This window comes from Podarcis melisellensis (assembly GCF_964234715.1).
Source record: "Podarcis melisellensis genome assembly, chromosome: 10".
Classification (NCBI taxonomy): Eukaryota; Metazoa; Chordata; class Lepidosauria; order Squamata; family Lacertidae; genus Podarcis; species Podarcis melisellensis.
In genome coordinates this window covers 52,339,889-52,354,097 of record NC_138542.1, presented here as the reverse complement: position 1 = coordinate 52,354,097, position 14,209 = coordinate 52,339,889, and the positions used below count along the sequence as shown (strand labels likewise).

The 14,209-nt window shown below is 44.4% G+C and overlaps 1 protein-coding gene across 1 annotated transcript in view; it reads left to right on the top strand.

The window, feature by feature from the left end:
• The first annotated feature begins 1,732 nt into the window (after positions 1–1,732).
• The window catches only part of STAB2 (stabilin 2), an 81,816-nt gene continuing 69,339 nt past the window's right edge, over positions 1,733–14,209 (top strand). The window contains exons 1-8 of the mRNA XM_081928144.1: positions 1,733–1,966; positions 3,413–3,546; positions 5,963–6,078; positions 7,773–7,858; positions 8,657–8,726; positions 10,543–10,638; positions 11,544–11,669; positions 12,522–12,718. Of these exons, the coding sequence (XP_081784270.1) occupies positions 1,886–1,966; positions 3,413–3,546; positions 5,963–6,078; positions 7,773–7,858; positions 8,657–8,726; positions 10,543–10,638; positions 11,544–11,669; positions 12,522–12,718 (906 nt within the window). The 5' untranslated portion in view covers positions 1,733–1,885. The remainder of the gene's footprint in view (positions 1,967–3,412; positions 3,547–5,962; positions 6,079–7,772; positions 7,859–8,656; positions 8,727–10,542; positions 10,639–11,543; positions 11,670–12,521; positions 12,719–14,209) is intronic.

The window sequence follows — 14,209 nt, the reverse complement described above, 5'->3', positions numbered from 1 at the left end:
GGCCTCTTCCTGGTCCTCAGAACTCCCAGGCCACATCCAGTATGTCCAGGTCATACCCCATCCCCGGCCCTGCTTCACACACACACACACACACACACACACACGTGTTTTTGCCTGGCTGGAGCATGTCCTTGACTGTCTACATGGAGGTTAGAAAGGGACGTGAAAGTATGTGTAGAAACTAGCCTACTGTACCCTTCCCATCCATCAGTAATCCATGGAAACTCAGCATGCTCAGACTACACTGTGCTGGGTTTTTAGGAGGAGGAACCTCTTCTTAGGATTTCTTTCTATATATACAGTATATGGAAAGATCTGATCTGATCCCTCCCTCTTGTTTCCCTCTGTACTAGATTATAATATGTAAAACACACACGTTGCCAGTAGAGGGAACCTGATCCATAGCGGATGCTTCCCTACATTCTACGAGGAAACGTGAGTATAAACCGAAATTAGAAAACCTGAAAGGGCCAATTGTGCCTGGAGGGGCAAGGAATAATTTCAACTTCTGTTTTCTCTGGAGGATATCCCAGGGCATACCGGAAACAACTGGTTCAGTCCATATCTGACCTTTGGCGGTATTCCTGATTAGAGCACCTCTGGTTTTGCCCTGGAAAAGTCAGTAGTACAGTAGGTCTGCAACTTATTGTGGGGGTTACGTTCCAGGGAATCTCGCCTAAAGCCAAAATCGCATCTAGCCAAGCCTATATGTGATTTTAAAACTATATGTGATTTTAAATGGTGGGTGAAATTATCATAGTCATTTTCCCCAGAACCTCGACCCTTTCCCACCCACTTCTATTATTATTTTTTAAACCCCTTAGCTTTCCCATAAATAAGCCATTCACCATTTTGCCTCCCTCTGATTCCTAAAAAAAAAAAGAAGAAGTTATCATGGTTATAACAGCAACATGCCATATTTTCAAATACTATTCTGAAACTGGGACTTGGCGTTGTAAGATGCCATTGGAATTCTTTTTTTATATAGAAATCTTCCTTGGATACTACTGACATCAATTGAGAGAGGACACTCCTTCAGATCCAAGCCCATTCCTCCTCTAGAACAGATTGACCAATTTAATTTCCCAATTTCTCTAGAAAATGAAAGTTTTCTTCTGGATTTGTTCAGGCAAGGCAACAGAGCACTTCCATCCACTTTAATTGTGCAAACTTTATGTCTGGCATGCAGATGAATCCCTCCTGCAAAATACAGACAGTCTGGGGGCAGCCTCAAGTGCTTGTTTGCACTGTGAGGCATGCAGGTAATTAGGACTGCTTTACAAAAACAAGTGTCCTCCAGCCTAGCCTTCTTAAAAGAATCGATAAGATATCACAACATGAAGTAAGCACTTGCTACAGCTAACTGGAAACTATGATGCTATTTTGCCCACCTCTGATAAGCCTTTTACTGAGCTCTGTTACACTCACATCTTTGCAATAAAATAAAATAAAACCAAGATCTGTCTCACTTCATTTAAGAAAGGTTAGTGGGTGACACATTGACTCATGGCCAGAACTTTATCTTCTGTCACCAGTGCTCAGTGTCCTTGGAAATCTGCAAATCTGCTGTCAACAACTCCAGAAATTGGGGAGGGGGCCCAGGGAGGAGAATTTGCACAGTAAAGTCTGGCAGGATGCCAGTTAGGAAGTGTTAAACGAGTTTGCTGTAAGCACTTTCTGCAACCACATGCATTTGGGTAGCCTTTACTATCTAAGGTCAGGATTCACATGCTCTCCATTCATTGCCTGCTTTGGGAGAAGGTAAAAAGGATATATTTTGAATGGCACTCGCTTTTGTCTAATAATGTGGATGAACTGAGCACAGCAGAATTTTGTAAAATTGTGTTGCTACGACATCAGCATTTATGAGCAACTATTTTTCATCATGGCGAAACACTTGGCATTTTTATTTCTCATATCATCTTTAATTACAAATTCCATCACTTTAATGAAAACAGCTGAACAGGTAAGTAGTGTGCTTTGTTTTTAGATGATGATACCAGAGTTTTTCATAAGGATCCATACTGGGTGCCTATAGAGAAAGGAGGAGTAGCTATGGATAAACCTGTTGGCTGGTATTCAACTAACTTTTACTCACAGTAGGCTCTCTGAAATTAATGAACATGATGAAGTTAGGTCCATTAATTTCAATAGGTTTTCTCTGCTTAGTTGACTATCTCCCATAAACACACCTACAGGTGAGAAACTGAGTTTGAACAGGTACAGAGTAAAACAGGCAGAGGACTTGAGCCTGATCTCTGAGACAGATTTTAGAGCTAATCTTGGACTCTCTTGGCTATCAAGCTCTGAAATGTTGGTGTATCCGTTCTCTCCATGAAAGAGATTTGGGTAACTAAGGCTATGCACTTCTTTTGAAGCAAGTGCTATTGTACATAATGGGGCTTACTTCTGAGTGGACATGCATGGGATTTACTGAGAAGCATTGCTTTTTTTCTGGGGGGATGCAGGGGGACGCATACCCCTAAACATTTTTTGAATCTAAGTTTGGCCTCATTGAGGAGCACTATTTCAATATGAGTAGGAAAATGAGAGTACCCCTAAACATTTTTTTTAGGAAAAAGGCACTGTACAAAAGTAAAGTTTCCCAAGGAATTGGGGTCAATTTGGGTTCTCTCGGCTTCTACTTTTTCTAGTCTTAAATCCAGCTCTCCACATTTCTGCAGCAATTTGCCATTATTTTTTAAAAAAATCATGATGAAAATTCCTTAGCAGATTTCTCCTAATGAACACACATTTTGGCACGCAGTTTTGACTAAAGTACACATTTTGCAAGTTTTATGGTCTGCCCATGAGCACCTGGTTGGCCACTGTGAGGAAAAGATGCTGGACTAAGTGGGCCTGTGGCCTCACACAGGGCTCTTTCTCAGGTTCATAGTTTTCCTTCTGGAGCCAGTGGCTTCATGAGCACATTTTCTTTCTTTTTTTGGGGGGGGGGGTGGTAGGAAAACAGCACAGAAAGATTGCTAAAACCTCTCCTCCCGTGCACCACATTCCCAGTCCAAGGTCTATTCTTTAGCCAATGCTATTATTTTTGTGAACAAATTAAAAGGCACACAAATGTAACCATGCATTTAACATGCCGTTTAGTTTGGCTCTCAGAGGCCTCAGGGCACAATGGGAGGGTAAAGTGCTGCTGTTCTATTAAGCTCAGCATTTAAGGCATTGTTATTATTCTACCTCCTCCACTGACTGTAAACTTCTATGACTTCATACATATTATTTGACTCTCTCCACTAACCCTGAGCTTCTACTAAATGATTTCCTGGAATAGGCCAGAACCACTGTTAACGTCAACACACCCAACTGCTGCTGAAAGCTCTATTATGACAATAGGTGAGAATGTGGGCAGCTCTAATTGCCTTAATTCTGTTTTCCCTCACTTCACTCTCAGGCAAAGAACAAATGTGACGAGAAGGCACTTGTTACCACAAAAACCAAATGCAGGTCTTGTTCCCTCAACTATGAAATTGGTTGTCCTGAAGGTTATACCAAAATCACCAATAGCTCTGGGATACGGGACTGCAGGTAATTCTTTTGTTTACCACATATTGATATTGCCAATAAGCGTAAGCCCCATTCGCACAATAGATCTATGGATACTATATGGGATGTAAAAGGCGCTGTGGTCTAAAACCACTGAGCCTCTTGGGCTTGCCAATCAGAAGGTTGGCGGTTCGAATCCTCACAATGGGGTGAACTCCTGTTGCTCTGTCCCAGCTTCTGCCTACCTAGCAGTTTGGAAGCAAGTAAATAAATAGGTACCGCTACAGCAGAAAGGTAAACAGTGTTTCCGTGCGCTCTGGTTTCTGTCACGGTGTTCCGTTGCGCCAGAAGCAGTTTAATCATGCTGGCCACATGACCTGGAAAGCTGTCTGTGAACAAAAGCCGGTTCCCTTGGCTTGAAAGCAAGATGAGCACCACAGCCCCATAGTCGCCTTTGACTGGACTTAGCTGTCCAGGGGTTCTTTATCTTTTACCTTTGCTATATGGAATGGCACCTGCTTGCCTTGCTCCTCAGCTTCAAATCCAGAGAGGCCCTAAAGCTGTTTCTCTTCAAATGTTTTCTGCATATACTACAAACACATGTGTCACAGACTGGCGCACCACAATGGCAGGATCTGCATGTGTTTGTTACACAGACTGAAAAGATCCTCATGCATACAACTTCACGCACAGATCAGGTCTCCAATATGCAATAGGGAACATTTGTATGTGCTTTTCAAGGTTCTGGAAGGTGTAGAGGCCCCGCTACACAGGTGCAGCTGAGTGCAGGGTGTGGGTGTGTGGGTGTGGGTGTGCGTGCATTCAAATATCATAATGAAAAAACCTGTGTTGATGGCTGAGCCAGTCACGCTGCCCCCCTGCATGATCATTGCAGAAATGCAAAACATTAAAAGAGCCCCTGAAAATGTAGTTAGCTGAAGTATGGAATGTCTCAAGGATGGCTAAGCTATTAAGATATGTTAAGGAAAAGACAGTATGTTTCTATGAGAATTGCAGGCCCTTTATTAAATTATTGGGAGCAGGGCCTGCCCATGTGGCGTTGTGAGGTAGTCACCACAGGGTGGCAGGCTCTGGACAGGACCGCTGCCCATCCACTGTGTTCCACTGCCTGCCCCTGCCAACTGCTCCCGTTCTTGCCTTCTAGGCTTCTTTTACTTCCTGTGCCGCTTCCAGGTAGTGCCTGCTGAGGAGGTGGAGGAGGAGGCAAGGGGCAACATTTTCAGTTTCATCTGGAGCGGCAAAACATCCTGCCTTTTTTTCTTTGGCCGTTAGAGCTTTGAGGAGGAGGACCGCAAGTTCCACAGGTGCAATTTCTCCCATCAAGTTGATGGGGAAAAGTGCACCTGCTGAATGTTGCACTCTGTCATGATCATGGATTTTAAATGGCCAAAAGGCCTGGCATCTTACACAACAGCAATGGCTACCTTGCTAAGAACCCAGTGAAAAGGAAGAGCTGAAAGGAGGCTAAGACAAGACTTAAGACAAGCCCTACACGGCCTTGGCATAGTACAGTGGTACCTCGGGTTACAGACGCTTCAGGTTACAGATTCCACTAACCCATAAATATTACCTCAGGTTAAGAACTTTGCTTCAGTATGAGAACAGAAATCGTGCTCCAGTGCCGCCACGGCAGTGGGAGGCCCCATTAGCTAAAGCGGTGCTTCAGGTTAAGAACAGTTTCAGGTTAAGAACAGACCTCCGGAACGAATTAAGTACTTAACCCGAGGTACCACTGTACTGTATACTTGAAGGAGCATCTCTAGGCTCATTCAGCCTGGACCCTGAGGTCCAGCTCCGAGGGCCTTCTGGCTGTTCCCTCACTTCGAGGTTACAGGGAACCAGGCAGAGGGCCTTCTCGGTAGTGGTGCCCGCCCTGTGGAATGCCCTCCCACCAGATGTCAAGGAAATACTGACTTTTAGAGGCTATATGATGGCAGCCCTGTTTAGGGACGTTTTTAATGTTTGGTGTTTTAATGTGTTTTAAATATCCTGTTGGAAGCTGCCCAGAGTGGCTGGGGAGGCCCGGCCAGATAGGTGGGGGTATAAGTAATAAATTGTTGTTGTTGTTGTTGTTGTTGTTGTTGTTGTTGTTGTTGTTAGACTTTGAAAATAAGGGCAGAGAGTTTGTGTAAACAGGCCAGTGAAGGGATCTGAGTGGCAGCTTAATAGTGGCATGTAGGCAACTAACTTTTACCCAGAGTAGGCGTTTGAAAGAAGGCAGGGGTGATTCCTGCCAAATCTCTACAGACAGAGAGTTCCACAGGGCAGGGCTGCCATGCTAAAGGCTCGGTCTCTAGTGAAGGCCAACAAAACCTCAGGAACGTGGGGAACCAGCAGAAGCGGCCCATGAGAGGCACATTTAAAAGGCGGAAGGCTTTTTAGGGATTCAGCTGTTAACTGTGTAACTTTAACAAAACCCCAAATCCTTTTCTTCCAGGTACTACCTTGAAATCAGGAGTTTTACCCTCTCCCTCCCTGGATGCCGGCACTTATGCATGAGGGAATTCCAGCAGTCTCAATGTTGCCAAGGATATTGGGGGCCCGAATGCCTAGGTAAAAGCGTCTTATCGGCATACATCTCCAACCTGTAGTCCTTTAGATGTTCTGCAGTTCCAGTCAGCCCCAGTCAGCCTGGCTACTGGTCTGGTCCACATTCCTGTTGTTAGTGGTAGAGGATATAGCACTTAAACAAAATGTAAATAAAAAGAGGAAGCCCTTTTCTTGCCAAGGTTCAGCTGTAGAAAAATACTGATAATAATGGTAGTTCTGCGAACTGATACAGAGGACTGGCTACCCCTCTGCTGTAGCTTCAAAACAAGAGGCAGCCAGGAAATGGAATAAAGTTGTCAGCAGTTTTCAGGTGACTGCTTCATGTGCGCACACACTTCCTTCGTTGAGAACAGTCCAATGCATGAGCCTAAGCACTTTTCTGGATCTTGCTCTCAGAGTCTGAATGCCATTTGGTTAGCCTATTGCAGGCATAGGCAAACTTGGCACTCCAGATGTTTTGGGACTACAACTCCCATCATCCCTAGTGGTCAGGGATGATGGGAATTGTAGTCTCAAAACATCTGGAGGACCGAGTTTGGGCCTATTGCTTCAGGCCAACCTGAAACATTTTGCTGTTTTAGGCAGATTGTTGCCTGCTATCTGATCCTTTTAACTACAGACACCAGGAATTGAATCTGGTACATTCTCCTTACAGAGTTCTTGGACTAATATCAATGGTTCTGTAGCCCATTCTGCAATATGGTGCTCCATATTGCCTCTCCAGCAGTGAATGGTTATTTGTTACTATTGCATTATTTTTTTAATTTCCAGGATTACTTCCCATGAGTCTCCCCAAACCACTGTACAATGAAAAATATAAAACAGTGACACACATAAAAGTAATTTAAAAAAAAACATTTTAAAAACAACAGCAGCACATACACAAAATCTGTTCAAAATGAGAGACAGATGCCAAGTGGAATAAAGATTTTAGGAGGCTTGTTGAAAGGCGATTATATTCAACAGGCACCAAAAGGACGAAGAGATAGGCGGTGAGTAGGTGCCACCACACTAAAGGCCCAATTCCGACAGTGTGTGGAATAGACCTCCCAAGAGGATGATCTCCCAAGAGGCCATCTTTTGGGTGTCCTGGTCCCAAGTGGTGTACCAAAACCAGCCTCTTGAACTTCGCCCATTGGCTAATTGACAGGCAATGCAATTCTTACAGTCGCAAGGTAATATGATGGCAGTATGCCACCCCAGTGAGCAGTCAAGCCACTGCATTTTGCATTAGCTTCAGATTCCAGGTCAACCTCAAGGTCAGCACTACATAGAGCGCATCACAGCAGTCCAATCTTCAGGTTCTTAGCGTAGGTTATGAACTATTGTCCTTTTCCACCTTTCTGTGATTTCCATTTTCACATCTGGTGGCCCTCCAGATGTTAGCTGCCATGATTCCTGACCATTGGCTATGCTGGATGGGAGTTGGAGTTGAACAACACCTGGAGGGATACAGGTTCTCCACCCCTTATCTAGGGTGTGCAGCGGTGGTGATGGCGGTGGAGAATTAACCTTGACACTTGTTCTCCCTTTTTGGGAAAAGAACCTGTCTGGGTATAGTGCTTTATATGGTCAGCTGGCCAGCACAACTCCCGTACTGACCCCAAATGCCTATCTGAACAGATTTTAACAAGCTCAGTGCTCTACTGTAAAACTCGTCACCATTAAACTGAGTTTTGTTGATGGCTTGTTTTCAGAATGTCCTGGTGGAGCAACATTGCCCTGTAATAACAAGGGGCGTTGTTTTCAAGGTGTTATCGGAAACGGAACCTGCACCTGCAAGGTATGTGCTTTTTGTTATTACCGCTGAGAAATGGCACAGAATTAATGACTACAGTGTGGCTTCTTAGTAATTTTTAGGAAAAACCTGAAGTCTCTGTTTAAATCTCACTTCTGCCATATGCTTAGTAGGGGACCTGCCCAATTACACTATGGACACATTCACACATCACAATAAAGCACACAGCTGGGAGGTGGGTTAGGAAACAGCTGCTTTTGATTATTAACAGCTTGCTATATCAGCTTGGATCCAGCTTGGAAAAGCGAAGAAGAAGAAGAAGAAGAAGAAGAAGAAGAAGAAGAAGAAGAAGAAGAAGAAGAAGAAGAAGAAGAAGAAGAAGAAGAAGAAGAAGTTGAAGTTCTTAAGTAAACACACATACATATGAGAATGGAAGCAAATAAATGAGATGCTTCACTTTACCAGTTTACCAGTGATTAATCTTAGCTGTGGTTTGTTTAAACAAGCCAGCTTCTTCAGTTATAGAAGTTGTCTCGTTTGGTGCTAATCATAGCTAACATTCTCCCCATTTTGTTGGACTGGATGGCATGACAAACTGTGGTTAAGTAAAAGCAGAAGCACAAGGTTCTGAACGTGTTGGAGGAGGAGAAGAAAGGGGGGGGGGTGCAAAGCTGGAGACTTGCTGTGCCTTGTTCCTGCATGTTCACATCACACTAAACCATAATTTATCATGGCTTGCAAAAGCAGCCATAATGTAGTCATCTTATGAGTTTGCAGCCTGAGTCTTGTATCAGCTGTTATACTTCCGTAACCACCCTTATTTTTAAATGCTGCTTCTTGTAGAAAGGCTTTGGTGGAACTGCCTGCGAAAAATGTGCAGAAGACAATCTCTATGGACCTAATTGTACCTCAGGTATGTCTAGTTTGGGTAGGGTGTTGGGCGCCTTTAAAAATAGAATGTACTAACTCATAAATGAAAGTTTCATTACCGTACAATAGGTTGCAGAGATAATGTCCTATTTTGGCATTAGGAAAACATAATCCTTCACTCAAAGCAAATGCTTTTTTCCTATCCAAGTATGCTTCTTAAATGCCACTTGTGAGGAGCATCCATAATCTGGCAAATCCTCAGTGCTGTCCAAAGGGTTTATCTTGGAATTTAAGGCAGGCCGCCATGCTGTTCATGGGTGGTTGTTCTTTGCAAGAAGATATACCTGAGAAATATATCTATGCATCCATATTATCCCCAAATTCATGTTGTTCTGCAGCTACATGTGTGAAATTGCAGTCGTGTAGCCATGTTATTCCCCATGCTCCCAGGTTTTTTATTCATGTCACCTAGCAGTTGCCATGCTAAAAGTAGTTGAGTGTGATTATAGATTCTCTGTGCACAATTAGATTATTCAAATTACTATTTTGTTCAGCAAAATTGTTATCGTGGAGCAGCCAGGATCTTCCTTGTGATGAAGAAGAGGTTGTTATTTGGTTAATGTTGTAACCAGCCCTGGGACCCTTCTTAAGAATAAGAATGAGAAATAATTCTGAGGCACTAACCACTCTATGCAAAAACAATAAATTGCAGGTGTCTGCACCCTGTCATCCCAGCTAACCCCACTTCCAATGCCCCCTAAGTCTTTGTGCAGCTCTGTGGAAGCCCAAACTCCATCTTCCTCCTGTGAGAGATTGCAACACTTCAATAATTATCATCCAGGGCGTTTTTCTGAACTTTGAGTTAGGGATTTTAAGATGGTTCTCCTCAATTCCAGCCCAGTGCTTTATCCCCTATTGCACACTGGCTCTTCCAGCTACCTGGAGAGGCCAAGGAGTGTGCTTGAGACCTTCTGCATGCAAAGCATGTGCTCAACCACTGAGCTGCAGCCCCATCTAACCAAACGAGAAGGTTTTGCAGGAATTGAGCTTCTGCAGTCATGTACATTAGCCTTTTCTCAGACAGGAATGTTTCCTGTAGATAGCTTCTGTTGTAAGTATAGAGGGAAGCTGCGGCAATCAGGATATAGGTTAGTAGGTGCTGACATGCTGAGAATGTATTGAAGGCATTTCCTACAGATATTTCCTATGCAGCACAGCTGAGTTGTTCTGCAAGGCACTTCTAACTAGAAAACAAGTGCTGTATATGGAACACATTGAAGGTCTGGGGACAAAATGAAATGGGGGGGAAATCCACTTCTGCCCAGAGGTCTTGGACAAACAGCCATCTATTAATTCTTCCATCTCATCACCTGTGTAAAAGTAACCTATCTCCCAGAGTTGCTCTGAGGATAAATTATATAAGCATTCTGGGAAAGCAATGTTGTCAGAATTATTCATAACAACGATCTAGGAGTGTTGCTGACACTGCTGAAAAGTATATAATGAACAGTAGAACATTCAGGATATGCCTTTATGCTCCTTTCTGGCAGCCTCTGCTTCCTGCCATGGAGCTTGAAGGTTTCTAGGGACATTGCCAAGTAATTTTAACAATGGATAAGCAGTTGCATATTTAACCACCACTGTATCTGGACAATGGTGGGCCTTCACACAACCTGTGTACCATGAGCAAATCATAGTGAGGCTGGGTTGGGAAGTAACAAGCCGTATTCTGTGGTCATAAATTTGTCCTCCACACAGAGCCCCGTGATCCTATTAACTTTTGCATTGAAATATCTGTAGTCTTAAATGTGTAGCTAAAATATTGCCGACTGCTCTAAAGGCTTCATTCCTGCTCCTAGTATGCAGCTGCGTTCATGGAATATGCAACAGTGGGATAACTGGAGATGGAAAATGCACATGTTTGTCTGGATACAAAGGTCCTAGCTGTGACCAACGTAAGTGACACTTCTGTTCCTGAGCATACGAGATGAGCATATATAGATGGTAGTCAAATTAATGAACAGTTTGACTTGTGTAGTATCAGGCTTCAGAGAATCTGATCCCTCCCCTGGTGGGCAGCCAAGAAGTACACATAGATAACAAGAAGAGTTCTTACCAAGTCCTTTAATCAATATTCACAGAGAGGGGCTTTGAAAAGTGCCTCTCCATTCCAATAATGGCGTTGCTCCAAGTAAAGTCCCACCCCCTCCATCTCTCCTATCATACGTCATCCCTGTACCGGCTGATCTGTCCTTTCTGCCTCTGAGCCTTCTGTTCTCCTACTCTCAATGCTCGCCGGGACCTGGGAGAAGGGGGGTCTGGCATGCTTTCCAAAGACACTAAGTCTGTTAGCTCTCTCTCCCCTGGTGCTTCTTCTTCCTCCTGCTCCTCTCCCAATATTTCCCAGCTTCTCCCCACTCCCTCTGAACTGTTACCTTCTGCAAACCACTGTTCTAAATCTATACTGTCTCCCTCTTCTCTGGGAAGTGCAGGAGGAAGAGGGGCAGCCCCCACCATTCCTCCTCAGTCTAGCCCCTGACATATAGTGGCAACGAATGGTAAGCCATTCAAAGGATCAGATTACAACAAGTGCATCATGCAGGTGGGCTGTGCTTCTCGAAGGTCTGTACATGCCAACAGTTTTTCACCACTATTGCCACTAGTATGACAATTGTAGCAGCAGCATATGGCAGGTGAGAAAGTTATGGAGTAGGTAGAGATGTTACACAGTGCAGAGCGCTCTGTATCAGTTGTACGTTGTCTCGCTTCCTGGCTTTTGCCACAGCGTAATTAACACTTCTGTATATAGCTTGAGAAGATGTTTGAACCCATATAATTAATGGGCCTCTTTCTGTCCTAGCAATCCCCGAATGCCTAGCCTTGCGCTGCCCAGAAAACTCCAGGTGCTCCGTCTCCAGTAGAGATGAAAGCCAAATGGAATGCAAATGCCTCCCCAACTATGAAGGAGATGGCAAACAGTGTGAACGTAAGTAACCAGGCAGGTTTGAAACATTTGAAACACAGCAAACTCAGGCAGGTGAGGTCATTTTAATTTCAGCGCCTATGAAGCTGCGTTTTCATACACTTTAGTAATGCACGTTGTTTCACAGCATTGGTCAATCGGCCAACTCCTGCGTAATTTTAAGAGAAAAAGAATGAATATGGATGATGGCCAGTTACCAAATGATAACTCCTTGCGTTGTGAGTGTAGCCTGCAGTGGCTGATGGGGAGGTAGCTCTCTAGTGTATCATCCGGTTTGTCTGTCAGACGATCAAGGGGAAAAGAGAAACTTCTTTCCCCCCTTACTGGTAATGGTTAAGAGAGAGTTCTGGAGTATGGGGCATCTCAGTCAAACCTGAGTAAGTAATTGGGTATTGACAGCTTACATCACTTGGGGCAGACTTCCTCAAATTCAGCCTTCCAGATGTTTTGAGACTACAATTCCCATCATCCCTGACCACTGGTCCTGCTAGCTAGGGATCGTGGGATTTGTAGGCGAAAAACTTCTGGAGGGCCGAGTTTGAGGAAGCCTGACTTGGGGTTTCTAGCCAGTCAGCAACAGTGCTGAATAAGATGGCTCTGTGGCCAGCTTCTGTTGTTCTGTGGCAAGGGGGGAGCCTTTGCTCTCCACCCTCAATTGCCTCCCACCCAAAACTGAGGGCATCCATCCTTCTTGGTAAATCATTGTCGGTATCATTCAATCAAGTGGCAAAGAGACTGCTATCATTCACTTCCTTTCCAGGTCTTTTGTTGATGTGGAAAAATGAAAACAATCTGTGTTTGTTTTTTATTCATTTCTGGTCTTTATTTACCTCACTTTTTTCTCCAACCCCCAAGCCATCAATCCATGCTCAAAGCAGGTTTGTGATCCTCATGCCGATTGCCTCTACCTTGGACCCAATCGTCACAAATGTACATGCCAGTATGGTTACACGGGAGATGGCGAAGTTTGCATACCAATAGATCCTTGCCAGACAAACTTTGGGGATTGCCCCACCGAGTCTACTGTCTGCAAATATGATGGCCCTGGAAAGGTAAGTGCAACTCTGAAATAAATGTTGACCAAATTTTAGGGGAAAGGGTTAAGTACAGACACAGTTCACTGAGCTGGTTCTCCAAATAGTGGCAGAAAAATTGCAAACATAGCACATTATGAAAAGACTTTAAGCACCATGAAAGGACTTTAAGCATTCCCTTTTCAGCCTCTCTCTCTTGCAAAGACTTTACTTCCACAAAAGTTTCGTAGGGTCAGGTTTTCTGACTGGACCACAACCTTCACAGTTCATTGCAGCAATGCCATTTAGGTTTTGCACACGTGACATTTTATTCTCAAATCAATGGAGACCAAGTACCGTATTTTTCGCTCTATAACACGCACCTGACCATAATATGCACGTAGTTTTTAGAGGAGGAAAACAAGAAAAAAGGGGTTTAAGGGGAAAAGGAACACGCGTGGGGGATGTGGAGAAGGATGCTGCTAATAATGCAGGAGAGGGGTATAAGGGGAGAAGGCTCCTCTCCTCTCCCGCTTTGCTTCTTTAAAACAAGCAGGCTCTGCTTCTCTCCCTCCTCCCTGGCTCGGCTCGCTGAAAAGCTTTGCTGCTACTTAGCGAGCTCAGTGGGGAGGAGAGAGGGACAGAGAGCAGGGGGTTGTTTTAAAGCAGCCAACCGGACAGGAGCCGCTTACACTCGTGTAAGCAGCTCCTCTCCTCTCCCACTCTGCTTCTCTCCCTCCTCCCCAGCTCGTCTCGCTGACAGGAGCTGCTTACACCCGCTTTGCTGTTTCAAAGCGAGCCACGGACTGCTCATCACTGCAGCAGATTCCCCCGCCATCCGTAGGCATTCGCTCCATAACACGCACAGACATTTCCCCTTACTTTCTAGGAGGAAAAAACTTCGTGTTATGGAGCGAAAATTATGGCACTTGTTTTTCCTACGTAGTCTAAATATATTATATATATTTTTTTGCCCCTGAGAAGCGCATCTTGAAAAACTCGTTTCACCCAAAATCTTTGTGATATTGCCTGAAATTGGCACTGGTGTTGGCGGTGGTTCTCAGCCAGCAGCAAATGCCGCAAGCAGTGGCAGCAGCAGTTATGGTGCTGACAGGAATGGCAAGGTGCAAGTTCACATTTTGCCTCAAGCGTCGAAATTGGATGCACCGCCCCTGTGAAGCTGAGTCCTCAGAATCTGGTGGTAACAGTAACTTCCATCAGTTCAGGCCAGTGGAGAGGCTGCAGGATCCAGGGCCAGGGGCCTGTTCTTCAGAAGTACTGAGGAGCGAGAACGAATCCTCCTTGGAATAGTTGCTGCTTGAGAACTTTTCTCCAAAGCCTCCCAGTCCAGACAGTGAGAAGCTTGCCGTTTACATTTCAACACGGGCAGCACAATGGATGTAGGAGAGGAAATAGCAACAAAGAACAAAAGAGGAAGAATGGGAAAGGCAGTGGTAACAAGAGAGATAATTAAAAAGAAATGCTTTTTTAAAAGAAAAGACTGATAAAACATTCTTTGTTTCTCCCAAT